The sequence below is a fragment of the Onychostoma macrolepis genome, chromosome 01 (assembly GCF_012432095.1).
Source record: "Onychostoma macrolepis isolate SWU-2019 chromosome 01, ASM1243209v1, whole genome shotgun sequence".
NCBI lineage: Eukaryota > Metazoa > Chordata > Actinopteri > Cypriniformes > Cyprinidae > Onychostoma > Onychostoma macrolepis.
The window spans coordinates 32,421,742-32,436,495 of NC_081155.1; the positions used below are offsets into that span (position 1 = coordinate 32,421,742).

At 38.3% G+C, this 14,754-nt stretch overlaps 1 protein-coding gene across 3 annotated transcripts in view; it reads left to right on the forward strand.

Moving 5' to 3' along the window:
• Positions 1–14,754, forward strand: part of rapgef2a (Rap guanine nucleotide exchange factor 2a) — a 38,870-nt gene that overhangs the window by 15,573 nt on the left and 8,543 nt on the right. For all 3 annotated transcript variants that reach the window (XM_058772360.1, XM_058772374.1, XM_058772367.1), the window contains exons 2-18: positions 846–916; positions 998–1,054; positions 3,304–3,387; positions 3,479–3,554; positions 3,638–3,805; positions 4,224–4,241; positions 7,182–7,304; positions 7,761–7,938; positions 8,050–8,186; positions 8,270–8,428; positions 8,694–8,846; positions 9,449–9,613; positions 9,704–9,811; positions 9,915–10,118; positions 10,207–10,315; positions 10,400–10,643; positions 10,853–11,013. In XM_058772360.1, coding sequence (XP_058628343.1) covers positions 846–916; positions 998–1,054; positions 3,304–3,387; positions 3,479–3,554; positions 3,638–3,805; positions 4,224–4,241; positions 7,182–7,304; positions 7,761–7,938; positions 8,050–8,186; positions 8,270–8,428; positions 8,694–8,846; positions 9,449–9,613; positions 9,704–9,811; positions 9,915–10,118; positions 10,207–10,315; positions 10,400–10,643; positions 10,853–11,013 — 2,215 coding nt within the window. The remainder of the gene's footprint in view (positions 1–845; positions 917–997; positions 1,055–3,303; positions 3,388–3,478; positions 3,555–3,637; positions 3,806–4,223; positions 4,242–7,181; positions 7,305–7,760; positions 7,939–8,049; positions 8,187–8,269; positions 8,429–8,693; positions 8,847–9,448; positions 9,614–9,703; positions 9,812–9,914; positions 10,119–10,206; positions 10,316–10,399; positions 10,644–10,852; positions 11,014–14,754) is intronic.

Below are 14,754 nucleotides of genomic sequence, written 5' to 3' on the forward strand. Positions count from 1 at the left end.
AACTACTAAATAGCTAGGATGTGAGAGACATCAATATTGTCTTTTATCTTATCAAAACAGGAACAGAATAATGACAGAAGTAGAGAGGAAAAACAGAAGTGAGACCTGAAAGTGAAGGAGTGAATGATGGGTTATCTGCAAACATTCCATTCTTGTTAAACACTAATTGTGTAACTTAAGATGGGCGGAGTTAAATAGTGATTAAGTAGGGTTGTGTTTGGTATATGATGTGTATTTATTGTTTGTGTATATATTCACATAGGGCACCTCCTACTGGTGCTTTGGTGTACATACAGGCAGGTTTTAAATGACTTGAGGGGGGAAAAAACAGGTTTAACCATGTTTGTAAAAATATTTATTTGCTTATTTACTTATTGCTGCTCATGTTTGTTGTGTGTTGTTTGGTTTGCATAAAACATTTATTTCCCCCACTAAAAACTGCAGGTGACAAATGTGCTTAACCTTTCAAAAATGGTCCTCCGCTAAATTAAAGTATAACTAAACATTTTTTAGGTTTGCCATGTTTACAAAATTTGACATCTAAATATAGATTTATTTTTCCGTCAATGAACATAGAATAAACAAATTAATTATGTAACAAAAAACTTTAACATTTAAAAAACACATTGAGCTCTAGATATTATTGATAAATGCAAATGTATTATTTTCTTATTCTTCTTTTCCACAATAACTTTAGTATTGGTTCAAAAAATCATTTGTTAACAGCAAATCGTTGCACGCAAAATGTGGCACAGAGCTAAATTTTGTGTTTATAGTAGATAGCAAAATTCATATAAAGTGGCATCACTGTAAAGCAGCTCATGCTCTATGTCTCTGTTTTGCAGGATCTGCAGATCGTGTACTCGTACCTCCATGGCATGGAAGCACTGTCCAACTTGAGGGAACATCAGCTCAGGTACCAGCATGTTTGTGTGAGGGTACTTTCATTACTACATTACCGAGGGAATGTGCTTAACACTGTTTATTTCATTTGCAGGTTGATGTGTGAGACAGTTCGATATGAACAGCATGACGCTAATGAGGTTTTATACTAGTGAGTATCCAAACGCGTGCACACACACACAAGACACTCTCACAAAGGCTGTCAGAAAATGTATCTCTATCTAGGTCAGTTTATCAGAGGTTTACATCAAAGTCACAAGGATGATTTTGTCCGCGCACATATATACACACACACACACACACACACATCTGCTTACTCTCCCTCTCTGTCTCAGAGACAAACACACACTGACATCTGTCTGGTGCTCAGTTCATTTAAATCTGTAATGTCCATCTACAGACGGGGATTAAGCTTCTAAAGGCTTATTGAATATAGACACACACTCTACCTATTAAAATAAAACATTCTGTTCAGGACCCCCTGTTTGCTTGGGTTACGGCTGATATAATTAAAGGAGTTAAAGGCATATTTAAAGATCATCAACAGTATTAGTGACACAATATCAATTACAGAAAATATTTTGGGGTAAAAAAAAAAAAGTTACTCTAAGCACATTGAGCCAGGCAATGACCATTAAAATACACACTGTTTCACAAGTACAACCACAGGACTTAAACGGTATACATATACGGCATGAGAGTAGTGTGATTAAAATCATTTACTGATTTTTGTCTGTGTAAAATGTGTTACATCCAAGCTGACTTTGTTAGCCTGTAAGCATGCCAGAAAGGGACTGTTTACATGCACTTGTTGGCATTACAACAGTAACGCATAACAAATTCATCCACCTAGAAAAGTATTCCCACCTGATAATGGATGACTTATTGAAGTCAGGGTCTTGTTGAATGGTTTGTGATTCAACAAAAATGCAAACTTCATATTTTACACTTTACATTTACTTTTATTTTTTGTGAACATCACACCTAAAATATTGTTGATTGAGCCTAATTTGTATTGAGCATTCTAGTACATTCCTTTTTCTTTTCTCAGTTCAAGTAAACCTTTTACATAGTCTGGCCAAAATGTCTTATGGAAAAGTGAAGTCATGCTAGCTCATCAAAACCTGGAACATTCCCCATCACTTATGTACTTTTCCCCCATTTTCCCCCCACATTTTTCTAGCTGTAACCTCCCATTATCTGTAGTAAATCACTGTGGTGCAATGCCTACATTAACCAGGCTGTCAAAGTCTGTGCTTTCCAAAACACACAAAATCAGCCATGTGCTTCTTTTCACTGGGAATTGTGTTGTGCAAAATGCGTAGGCTCATATGGTTTCCCTCAGCATAGTTTAAAACCCACCAGTCTCAACCTCGGATGTCATGCCCAAGGACCACCAACAGTTTGTTCTCTGATTCTTTTTGCACACAAAAATGGCAAGTGCTTTCTCAAACTGGCATGTTTCAGTCTGAGGAACAAAATCATGTTTGGGTGCTTGGCTTCATAGGAAGAGCTATCTTTTGGACATTCTATTTGAAGAATCCTGAAAAAAAAGTATTGTGGTTTCCACAAGAAGTACTAAGCAACACAACTGTTTTCAACATTATTAATAATAAGAAATGTTCCTTGAGCACCAAATTAGCATGTTTGAATGATTTCTGAATGATCATGTGACACTGAAGGCTAGAGTAATGATGCTGAAAATTCAGCTTTGCCATCACAGGAATAAATTACAATTTAAAATATATAAACATTTTCAATTGTAATACCTTTTCAAAATATTACTGTTTTACGGTGTTCTTGATGTGTGAACTTTTTCAAAAGTATTTGAAAAATCCACAGTATTTTTGAACAATAGTGTATATCCCAAATGTAATACTTTTGGAGAGAAATTCATATCAGTCTTAGTGACCTCAGAGTGACCTGATGTGGGAAAAGTGTGCAATGTAAGTTGTCCTAAAAATGAGACGTGCTTTAAAGTGTTGTGTAAAATTACACCCATACTATTTTCTTCTGTGTTCTTTCTAAAACAGCTTTTTGATATTGCATCCATACACATAACATTAAAAAAGTTTGTGGTTGGTCACTTTAAATGTTGGTCAGATGGACTATTCCTGTCTAATTGGATAGTTCTGCAGCAAGACCTACATTGAATAGTTAAAAGTCTGGCTACGTGAGGCTAGCAAACCACTGGTGCCCCTTTGCTCTGGAAACTACTGAATTTACCAAGATGCATTCGCCCACATTTGTATGATTCATTACATTTGTTTCCTTTGCCCAACGTGGCATGTGTGTTGTTAGGTCACTGCTCCACCCGGAATATAATAGTAAGAATGGACTAAAATAGAAGCATTGTGTCTTTGTGGGTAATGTTGTAATATATGTCTTTGTATGTTTTAGTCCTGATGACATTGGGACCTGCTGGTATATCCTCCTGTCTGGCTCAGTCTTTATAAAGGAGTCCATGTTTCTGCCCCGCAGCAGGTATGAGTGTTTGTTTGACTTTGTTTTGCCCCATTATTTCCTCTGTATGTCTCGTTCAGTGTTTTGTGTGATGTATGCCGTTTTATTTCAGTTTTGGTAAGCGTTCTGCGGGTAGTTTGCGTCGTGGTTGTGAGTGTATCGTTCTTGAGGCTTCAGAAATGATTGTGGTGAGTTACACAGGCCTGTAAATGTGAAATAAGCCAGTATCAGTTAGATGGGGACACAGTTAACCACTCTCTGTCTCTGCCAGGTGGACTACATGGATGACAACGATGAGTATTTCCAAAGACAAGCATCTCATCGGCAGTCCAGGAGAAGATTCCGCAAGATAAACCAGCGTGGAGAGCGACAGACTATAATTGATACGGTTGATCATTATCCAGTCAGCAAGCCCCCTCTACCACCAGGAAACCACTCAGTATGTTCACACACACATACAATTTTAAATCTGCCCTTTTGGTCACATTATGAATATACAAATAGTTGCAACTGTTGAAGTGCAGTCACATTAGCAAAATTTCTCAGGCAAAGCTTCTAACATAGAGCAAGTCAGTGCAGCGAAATGTGTGACCGACTTGAACCAGTTGCGAAATCTTTCATTCACTAGCATATTAGATTCCCATTAAAATTACTCTATTTTTACGAAAATTTTCCTAACATTAATTGTGACTGCACCATAGTACTTTAATACACATTTAATTTTTAATGCCAGCGTGTGCATCTTAACACAAAATGGAGCTTATTAACCAACATCAAAAAAACTTATATGTAATGTTTGTCCTCAAATTAACATGTGGAATGCATATTAATTTGTTTTTCATTTTGTCTTGCTGCAGGAATGCTCAAAATCCCAGGTAATTTACCTTTTAATACTATCGAATATCTTCAAAGCTACTTTGTGTTTTTGTGCGGACTTGTGCAAAGACAACAGTGCATGTGTGAGTGACTTGAACACTCCGAAACATAGGTTCACTAGATAATCTCACTTGAGGAGCACTATTTGGCCATGTTTACACCTAATTAAGATGCATTTTCATAAATCTGATCAGAAATGAAGACACTAAAACGCTTTGAGGTTGCCAACTTCCAAAGGTAATCGAAAACTCATTAAACTGTGAAGACAAGCGCACTCCATAGGTGTGCATGAGCACTTATAGAATGCATCTGTGAGCAGGCACTTAGTGTTTCTTTACAAAATGACATCGCCAGCTACTGGCCTGGCATGCATAATACATTGATTTTAGACATTTTCAGGGATCCATGTGAATGAGTGATTTTCAAAAATACATAGGAAAATCATTTTAGTTTTTTTTACATTGTTGTCATGCAAACATACTCTAAAATGCATGTTAAGACCCGGGGCAAATGTAATACATCTCAGCTGAGCACTGCAAAAACATCAAATATACTTGGTGGAAACAGGGCCTTTGTCCCACAGAGTTGCTCTCTAGAGAGTGCTACTGCTACCTTTAGAAGATAGCCTATGTAGACAGCAATCACTAGGTTTTGGAACAGAGCCGTAGTCTTGGCTATATTCTTAGCAAATCTAATCTAGTAAAAGCTTCCCTATCTTCTTTTCTATCTCACTCAGTTTCTCCCTTGTGGCACTTTGAGCATGTAGTCTCTGTCTCTCTGCATTAGTTTTTTATTATCCTCTGACTTGTAACAGGCCTGGTTATGATTGACAGCAGGAAGGCGGGCCCTTAACAGATACATGTGCCATCCTGATTGTTCAGTGAGCTGTCAGTCATTGCAGGGTTGATCCTGGTGACTGGTTTAGTAGGGCAGTGGGTGTCAACCATCCCCCACCCCCCTCTGCTTAAACAATACCAGCCTCTTGATAATCCCATGATCTCGCATTGGTGTGTGTGTGTGTGAATGGGACAGAGGGGCAGGGTCTGATGAAAATTGTGTCTGCTGAAACATCACTCTCTTCCAGAGTGCTGTCTGTTACTGTGGTGATGGGCTGATTTCAGTAGAGAGGGATGCTCTCTCTGAGCGAGTGCATTGGGGAGATAGATATTTGAACAGTAAATAGGTGCGGTTATAACAGTGTGGTACAGAAAGAGACTGATAATGTTTTAGAGATTAGTTTAAATGCACACAGGATGGTTGGGCATTCAGTATTGCAGGCTATGAGACAGCTAGTTCTGTCTAATGGTTATGGAGTCAGGAGACAGGAGACCAGGACTGTGAGTATCTCTCTCACACACACACACTCTTGAGAAATACAAAGGCCTGCATTTTTAAAAACATGCATAATTCTTTTGCAACAACAGGCTAATCACAAGCATGCATTAACTGTAAAAAAAAAAAAAAAATGCATGCATTCTTTGTTTAGCTATGCATGCTTCATTTTATAAAGTATTAGGGAGCAGCTGAATTTAAAGGGTGGACTAAGTTTTGACATTAACAGTATACAAGCAGACAAAGTATTAGTTTGAATTGAGCAATTGGTGAACAAATATATTCTGAATGGGAAAGAATTATAGTTTTGTTTTGTAAATAATTTTAATTAAAGTCTAATTTATTTTTAAAAGTTAATGCATAATTGGACTGCTGGTTTTGGTCTGCAATCTAATTTTAGTTATGTTTATAATTTTATTTTTAACGAATTCTGTTTCAATTAGTAATCTACATGCTTTTGGTTTTGTTGTGTAATTTTAAATGTAATTTAAAATGTATTATTTTTCATTAATTCTATACACATTGGTAATCTGCATAATTTTGTTTTTGGTTATGTTATTCAACGTAATACTTGATTTGATTTTTATTAGTTTTTGCAGTTGTTTTCCTGTCATTGTTTAATAAATGTTCTTTTACATGTAGTCATATCAGTGATTTGTTTAAGGGTTACATTGAGTTTTTGAGTTGCGTGAGTATATTCTACATGTGATGTTGTTGTAGGGTCACTGTATGTAGGCCATCTGATCTAGGACATCAGTACATGAACCCATCAACTTTACTGTAGTAAGCCTCAGGGAATGTTGTACAGTAGGGTGTTGGTAAGGGTGTGTGTGTGTGTGTGTGTGTGTGTGTTTGCGTTTGCAGATCTAAACATTACTTCGGTTTATTAACTAATGAAAGCTTGGGTCATTAGTCCATACATTTGTTTACTTTTTGGACGTGCTGTGTGTTTGTTTCAAAGAATTGTGATTGCCAGGCCTGGAAAGGGTGGATATATGCCACACTGCTAGCAATAATACTTCATTGTGTTTTATTTTTATCGACCAATGACTAAAATGATTCAGAGTAGATGGATTATTAGATGTTTTAAATGCCACTGTTCAGCTGAACTTGTGCGTGTGAGAACACATCATCCATTCCACTAAACGAGTAATTGTGCTGACACTCACACAGGGGTTTAAAATTAATCCTTGGTTTCCTGATGAACTAGAAGGGATAAACACTATATTTGCACAAATGCTCAAAAGCTTGTCAGAGAAAAATTGTTATATTGTTTTTATGCATATGTATAGTTGACATGACATTTGAAGCAATGACAGCAGTGTCTTGTAATGTGACATGCAATACTCCTGCTAAAACTATTTTAAACAATGATTTAAATATTATTATACATGTAGCATAATTTTAGTTTAATTCATATTAATTGAAGTCTATGTGGAATATTTGTACTTTTAAAAATTAATTTTATACATTATATATACATTATCTAAAATCCTCTAAAATCTATTTCATATTTATTTTCTATAATAATCTATATTTTTCAACATGCTTATTTATGTTTGTTTTATTTATCATTCTTTTTGTAACGGTCTATGTTTCTCTTGCAGCTTCCTGCCGACTTCTCAAAGCTTCACCCCAACGACAGTTGCCACACCCATATGACTTCCAGCCAATCACGTTCCAGCATTGCCAGTGATTCAGGAAGTAGCAGCCTATCAGATATTTACCAGGTGATAAGAGACTGAGTTTCTATCCCTCTATAAAGCAATCTCCTTACACACTCCGCAACAGAAGCATATCCTGACAGAGATTTATTGTGAACATCTGGGACACACACACACTCACACACATTTAAATCCTGTCCTGTAGAGGACTCCCCCACCCTCCTCTGTGGTCCATCTGTCACCTCTCCATAACCTATTCATGTCAGTCCTCGAGCACACATACCTTTTGATCCACAGATCAGCATTTCACACGCACACACAAACATCCATCGCATGTATAAACACAGTCGGCTCAGAGTGCCAACACACACTTTTGTACTGAGACACCATCTGTACACACAATCACATTCACGTGATTCACTTTGTCTGTTTTTACATGCGGGTCACAAAGTACAGAAAGCCGTTAAATGTCTATGAACATCATTATCTGAAAATTTGCTGAAAATTGTATTTATTTTACAGGCCACTGAAAGTGAATGTGGGGATATGGATCTGAGCGGGCTTCCTGAAACAGCAGTGGACTCGGACGAAGATGACGATGAGGAGGACGTAGGGAGGGGAACGGACCCTCTTATGAGTAGAGATATTGTGAGAGACTGTCTGGAGAAAGATCCTATGGACCGTACAGATGATGACATTGGTACACTTTTGTGCTTTGTATTGTTCAGTGATGGAAATTCACTAAGCTACTTTTATTTTCAGTTTCACTTACACTTTCTCTTTCATTTTCACATTCTCTTTCTGTAAACAGAGCAGTTGCTGGAGTTTGTGCAGCAGCTTCCGGCATTTGCCAGTCTGAGTGTTTCGGTGCGGAGGGAGCTCTGTGCCGTCATGGTGTTTGCGGTCGTGGAACGGGCCGGAACCATCGTGCTCAACCACAGTGAAGAGGTGAGAGTGAAGAGGTCCCTTTTCAGCATTTCATCTCTACATTTGTGTTCAGCTGATAACAGGCAAATGTGTGTGTGTTTTAGCTGGACTCATGGTCAGTCATTCTGAATGGAGCAGTAGAAGTGATCTATCCTGATGGCGGCAGTGAGAGTGTTTGTATGGGTGGAAGTTTTGGTGTCTCCCCTTCCATGGAAAAACAGTTGATGACTGGAGTCATGAGGACCAAAGTGGACGACTGTCAGGTAAGAGTGTGTATACTGAAGATGGGTATAATGGTAAATTAGTCCTCAAGCAGCTTATGTCAGTAAATTTCATCTAGATTTTATTTTTGTAAATTTTAGTATTTTAGTTTAGAAATCCATTCAAATTGATTATCTATTCAGGGTGGTGATTAGTGTGTTTAATAAATATCCCCATTCAAGCTTTATTTGTAAGGCAAATAATGCATAAAATGTTGATGCAAAAAAACGCTAGTTAACATAATTATTTGTGTGTGTGTGTGTGTAGTTTGTGTGTATTGCCCAGCAGGAATACTGCTGCATTCTGAATCAGGTTGAGCAGAACACGCAGCGAGTGGAGGAGGAAGGAGAAATCGTCATGGTAAAAGAACACCGAGAACTCGACCGGACGGGCACCCGCAAGGGACACATTGTTGTCAAGGTATATTTTGTTTTTTGGAAAAATCTGACTGACTTGAAGTACTCCACTGAGAAATCAGATTTCGGCTTTAGTTGATGAGTCTGGTCTGTTTTAATCTCTGACTTTGTGTTATGTGAATATAATAGCCCATAGAACCGGTACAACATGCCTTTGAGAATTAACAATTGAACATCCCCTCCAAATTTGGTGTTTTAAAGATCTTTTTTAAATTGATCCAAAGTGACAGTAAATACTTTAAAGACTGGAGTAATGGCTGCTGAAAAATCAGTTTTGCCGTGACAGGAATAAATTACATTTTAAAATATATTAAAAAAGAAAAGTTAATGTAAGTAGTAATATTTCACAATATTTATCACAATATTGATCATATAAATACAGTGTTGGGGAGAATAAGATACTACTTTCAGAAATGTTAAAAAAATCTTACAGACTTCTAACATTTGAACGGTAGCATATGGTTTATTCACTTAGATAATTTGACCAATTAATAAACCTAAATTAATTTGATTTAAAATGTGTGGTTTTTAGTACTTAGCTTAACCAGAAAAGAAGGATCTTTAAAGGTGGTCATTTAAATGAATAATCTGATGTTCACTTTTTAGGGCACTGCTGAAAGGCTGATGCAGCACTTAGTGGAGGATCATTCAGTTGTCGACCCTACATATATTGAGGACTTCCTGTTGACCTATCGTACCTTCCTTCCCAGCCCTCTGATTTTGGGACAGAGACTTCTGGACTGGTTTAATGACCCCAGTTTACGGGACAAGGTAGCGTGACTGAATCAACCTTTTCTAAAGAAACCCACATTAAGCTTCAGCTGGACGGTACTCACAGTTCTCCCTCTCTCCTCTAATCAGGTAACCCGAGTTGTGTTGTTATGGGTTAACAATCACTTCAGTGACTTTGAAGGAGATCCTGATATGACCAGTTTTTTGGAGGAATTTCAGAGCAATCTGGAAAGAGAGGTATAAACAGCATGCAAGCATTACTTAAATGCATATTTAAAATATTTGTCAATCACTTTATCAGACAAGCATCTTTATTAACTTCCTCTATTTATCCAAACAGAAAATGACAGGTCAGTTGCGGTTGCTCAACATAGCTTGTGCAGCTAAAGCCAAACCCAGAGTGATTACTATAAACAGGCCTGCTCGAGAGATGCCCCTCCCCTTCACACTGATTGGAGGAGCTGAACGAGGAACGCGTCTCTTTATCAGCAGCGTCGAAGTTGGAAGCAAAGCAGAGGAAGCGGGGCTTAAACGTGGAGACCAGGTGACACCTTTCAAACTTCTGTATAAAACAGTGTTAAGACATGTACACTTTTGTTTTTTTTTGTCTGATCTTTTTCACACTCGTGCAGATATTGGAGGTGAACGGGCAGACGTTTGAGAATGTGCAGTTGTCCAAAGCAGCTGAAATTCTCAAAAACAATACACAGCTCTGTATGAGTGTCAAAACCAACCTCCTGGGTGAGATTCCTACCCGGAAACACCTTCCAATACACACAGGCTGTTGATAAATATCTGATTTTTACTCACTTTTACTCTTCTCAGTCTTCAAGGAGCTGGTAGCCAGGGTGGCAGAGGAAAGGAAAAACGGCGTTCCTCATCTTCCAAAGATTGGTGATGGAAAGAAAAATAGCCGTTATTCTGTACCTGAACTTGGGGCTGGTTCTGATGTAATAGGTCAAGAAAAGGTCAGCAAGAAGGTCAAAGCACATACTGTAGGCGGCCGAAATAAACTCATGAAGATTCTGGACAAGACACGCATGAGCATCCTACCTCAGAAACCTTACAGGTATACAAGCACACACACTCTTCTTCTGACACTATTGCTGACTTGAGAATCCTGAAAGAGAAAGAATGTCAGTACAAATCTTGTCATCTTAGTGATATTTTCATAAACAGAAGGGCATTATTTGACATCCACTGCTTTTGACGCGTGTTAAATTCTGATTGTTCACCTCATACCGAGTCATGCTGAGTCATTGTGCTTTTATTGTGTAGTGACCTCGGGTTAGGGCAGACTCAGGATGACAGCATTGTGGGATTAAGACAGAACAAACAGACTCAGCCCACAATGGCAGTCACTGGAAATCTCTCATCCAGTAACCCTGACCTGGCCCAAGGCCAACAACGCATCATCGACTACAGTACACAGCCACCAGGTAAATATGCATACAGAATACTCAAATGCATGCTCAAAAATATATGTATAATCAGTATGGTGTGTGCATGTGCGTATACTGTATGTAGATATGTGTGTGTCTCTCTTTCTCTCTCTCTCTCTCTCGCTCTCTCTCTCTCTCTCTCTCTCTCTCTATATATATATATATATATATATGTATATATGTTAGGGCTGTCAATAGATTAATTTTTTTTTAATCGCAGCCTTTTTGTGTGATTAATCGCACACTTGTGATGAAATTAAGCATATACCATTTATCTTGCTTAATACGTTACTTTTGTCATTATATACTATATCCAGCAAAGTAAACCAAAAGATTTAAGGTTGATTCTCACAAAACTGTATTTTCTGCAAGCTTATTTCAAGATAAATTTAGATATCTTTTCAAAAAAAAAGGACACTTGGGAGACTCCAAAAAGACACCATAGAACCAAATGATACAAGAAGTTAATATAATTTGTGCACACTGACTAAACACAGCAACATACACAAGACTAATCAAAACATTATCCTGAATGAGTGTGGAAACAACGTGAATGTACTGAAATGTGTCTGTGCATGAATACAACATATGATCTGTGCGTCAAGAGCGCTCAAACACGGTGACACGCGTGCTTACGACTCCTGTATGTCACTGCAATCATCTTTACCTTGATTGCAATCCTCAACCATCAAAATTCCAACATCAAAAGAAGCTGGTTTGCGTTATCCAGCTGAGAAAACGTAGTTTGCATATCATACAATGGCGGGATGTTTTGACGTTACGTTCAGTCTGTATTTCACACTGCGTGACGCGTGAGTGAGCTCTCGCGCTCTTCAGAACAACAAGAGTAAAATCTTTCCGTGCCACGGGCATATGCCACTCAACATGTTACCGTTATATGCGCATGGCACTCGACCTGCCTCTTGACCTGTCACCGTTTAGAGGCAGCTGCCACCGCTAAATGCGCCTGTCACCGGACTCAACGCGACTATATGCATCTGCCACTGGACTCCTCATGGTTAAAAATGCTCACCTCGCGACCAGTCACAGCTGTATAAGCCGGTCACGGGACTCATGACGGCTATATATACAGTGCCTTACAAAAGTTCTTTTTTTACACCATGATTGTAAAGCAAAAAACTGGTTTTTAACATCTTTGCAAATGTATTAAAAATAAAAAAATATAATGATTCCGTTGCATAAGCATTCATACCCTTATCGGACAGTTGAAATTTAGCTCAGGAGCATTCATATTGCTTGTATACAGACATGTTCACAAGTCTCTGAGGTCCAAGTGAAGTCTCAAGTCTTTGTTCTATTTACAACAAACAGTTGTTTCAGGTGGCTGACGCTTGAATTAAACATTGTTTCCTTGGTTGCCGCTGTAAAAGCAGTTCTGCAGTTATGAACACTACTTTAATATGCATTATACAGAGGCAAGATGAGGAGAAAATACCATCTAAACTTTTCTAAAGACAGCCATTTCCCCTCAGAGATACATTCATATAAACTCCCATACCAAATGACTTGCGTTTTTTACGAGTCTCACGAGTCCAAGTCAAGTCCACAGTCTTTATTTATGCGACTTAAGTGAGACTCGAGTCCAAGTCGCAGACTCGAATTTCCATCTCTTCTTGTATATGTTACTACACTTCAAGTGAAGTTAACCTGTGGCAAATTCAATTGAATGGGTATGATTTGGAAAGGCACACCCATCTTAATAAAAGGTCTAACAGCTGATAATGCATATCAGAGCAAAAACCAAGCCCTGAAGTCCAGAGAACTGCCTGTAGAGCTCAGAAACAGGTTTGTGTCAAGCCACAGATCTGAGGAAAAGTTCGGAAAAAATTCTGCTTCATTGAAGTTTCACAGAAGCATGCAGTCTCTGTTACCCTTAATAGAAGAAGTTTGAAACAACCAGGACTCTTCCTAGAGTTGGCCTCCTGGCCAAACTGAGCATCTGATGGAGAGGGCTTTGGTTAGTGTGGTGACCAAGAACCTGATGGTCACTCTATTTGAGCTCCATGATCATATGTGGAGATGGGAGAAACCTACAGAAGGACAAACATCATTGCAACACTCCACCGATCTGGGCTTTATGGCGATGTGGCCAAACTCTATCCTCTCTTTGAGATTGATGTGGGGAAAAAAGTAATTTTAAAGCAGTTCAACATAAGGCAGCAACATAAAATGTGGGGAAAAAAAAAAGATGGGGTATGAATACTTTCGCAAGGCACTGTAAATGCTCTGAATAATAAATGTTCTGTTTTGCGTATGGCCGTGCCGGGTCGAGTGGCATATGCCCGTGGCACAAAAAAAGATTTTACTCCCTCTCCAACAAGAGCTTGTGTTTTAAAGCAAAACACACTGAATTAATAATTCACTGAAAACGCAGCGCAAGTATCTATTCTCTCCGCCATCTCTTATGTAATCAGCCTGGTTTTCTTTACATTAGCCCTGTTTTGGACTGATTGCTTGAATGGATTCACTTGCTGGATCACTGGACTGAAAACGTTCCCGGAGTTTAGCGGCTTAAAATGATCTGATTGCAAACAGAGAAGCGAAATCGAGAAAAAAGGTTTAGAATGGAAATCGTTTCAGTAATTTTGAGTTACATTATTTTAATGCGTTAAGGGTTTTGAATTAATCGCATGCTTTAACGCGTTAACGTTGACAGCCCTTATATATGTATATACACACACAAAACATATAGACACAAAAATAATGATTTTGATCTTGAGACATATTTATATGGCACCTTCGGAACTTCACAACCTAATAACTGTTTGCTGTTTGCACAATATAATGCTGCACATGACATGACTATATTCTACATGCAGCAACTTCACTATAATTTTCTGCTCATAAATGCATTCCACTCTACTGCTGCTTTTTGTGTTCCTTTCCTTTTGTTATATTTGTGCGATTGTACTAATGATCCCGCTACCCTCTCCTTGCTCACAGCACCTGGATTCACTCGTGAGTATTTGTGCACTGCTGCGGTTCTGCTCGTCTTTTTAGACGCCTCTCGTATGGTTCCACTTGTCTCTCTAGATAGCTGTTCGTCTTCCTAGATACCCGTCTTGTGTAATTGCCTGTCTATCTCTCTCTCTCAAAATCTGTAATAAAGTTTTCTCTAGTTGACTGTATTTCCTTCTCTCTGTTCTGCTGACCTTTTTAGCCATGTATAGTATTGTTCTTGTACAGATATTATTAATTTTTGCAAACCTGAGTCAGTGGCAACATTTTCACTTTGATGGCATCACCATGGATAATCTGTCACTTGCTGATTTAAAAAAAAACAAACAAAAAAAAAAAATTATGAGACTTATGGGAAGTTCTCATTTTCGGCAAAGTAAGATGTAGCAGCACTGTTGTCATGTTTTTGCCAGTAGACTGTATTTTGCCAGTTGTCTGGCAAGCCTGACTCATGCTCTGGGTCAAATTAAACACGCCTTAAGGCTGTGGGGACTATATACACACTTTATTACATTGTTTCTGGTTTATTTCAGTGGCCTGTCTGTGTAGATTAATACACTTTGTGCCATTTGCTAAACTTGCCACTGGGCCAAGTCATGTAATTAAATTACCTTTCTTTTTTCGGACTTTGATGTATTACTCTTACTGCTTTGTCTTTTTATGTACAACTCTCTTTCTGTAGCTTCTGTTCATGCTTAGCATTGCCTGAAAGTGTTTCTGAAAGCAAACGTTGGTTCCCAATGTTTTCAATTAAGAATT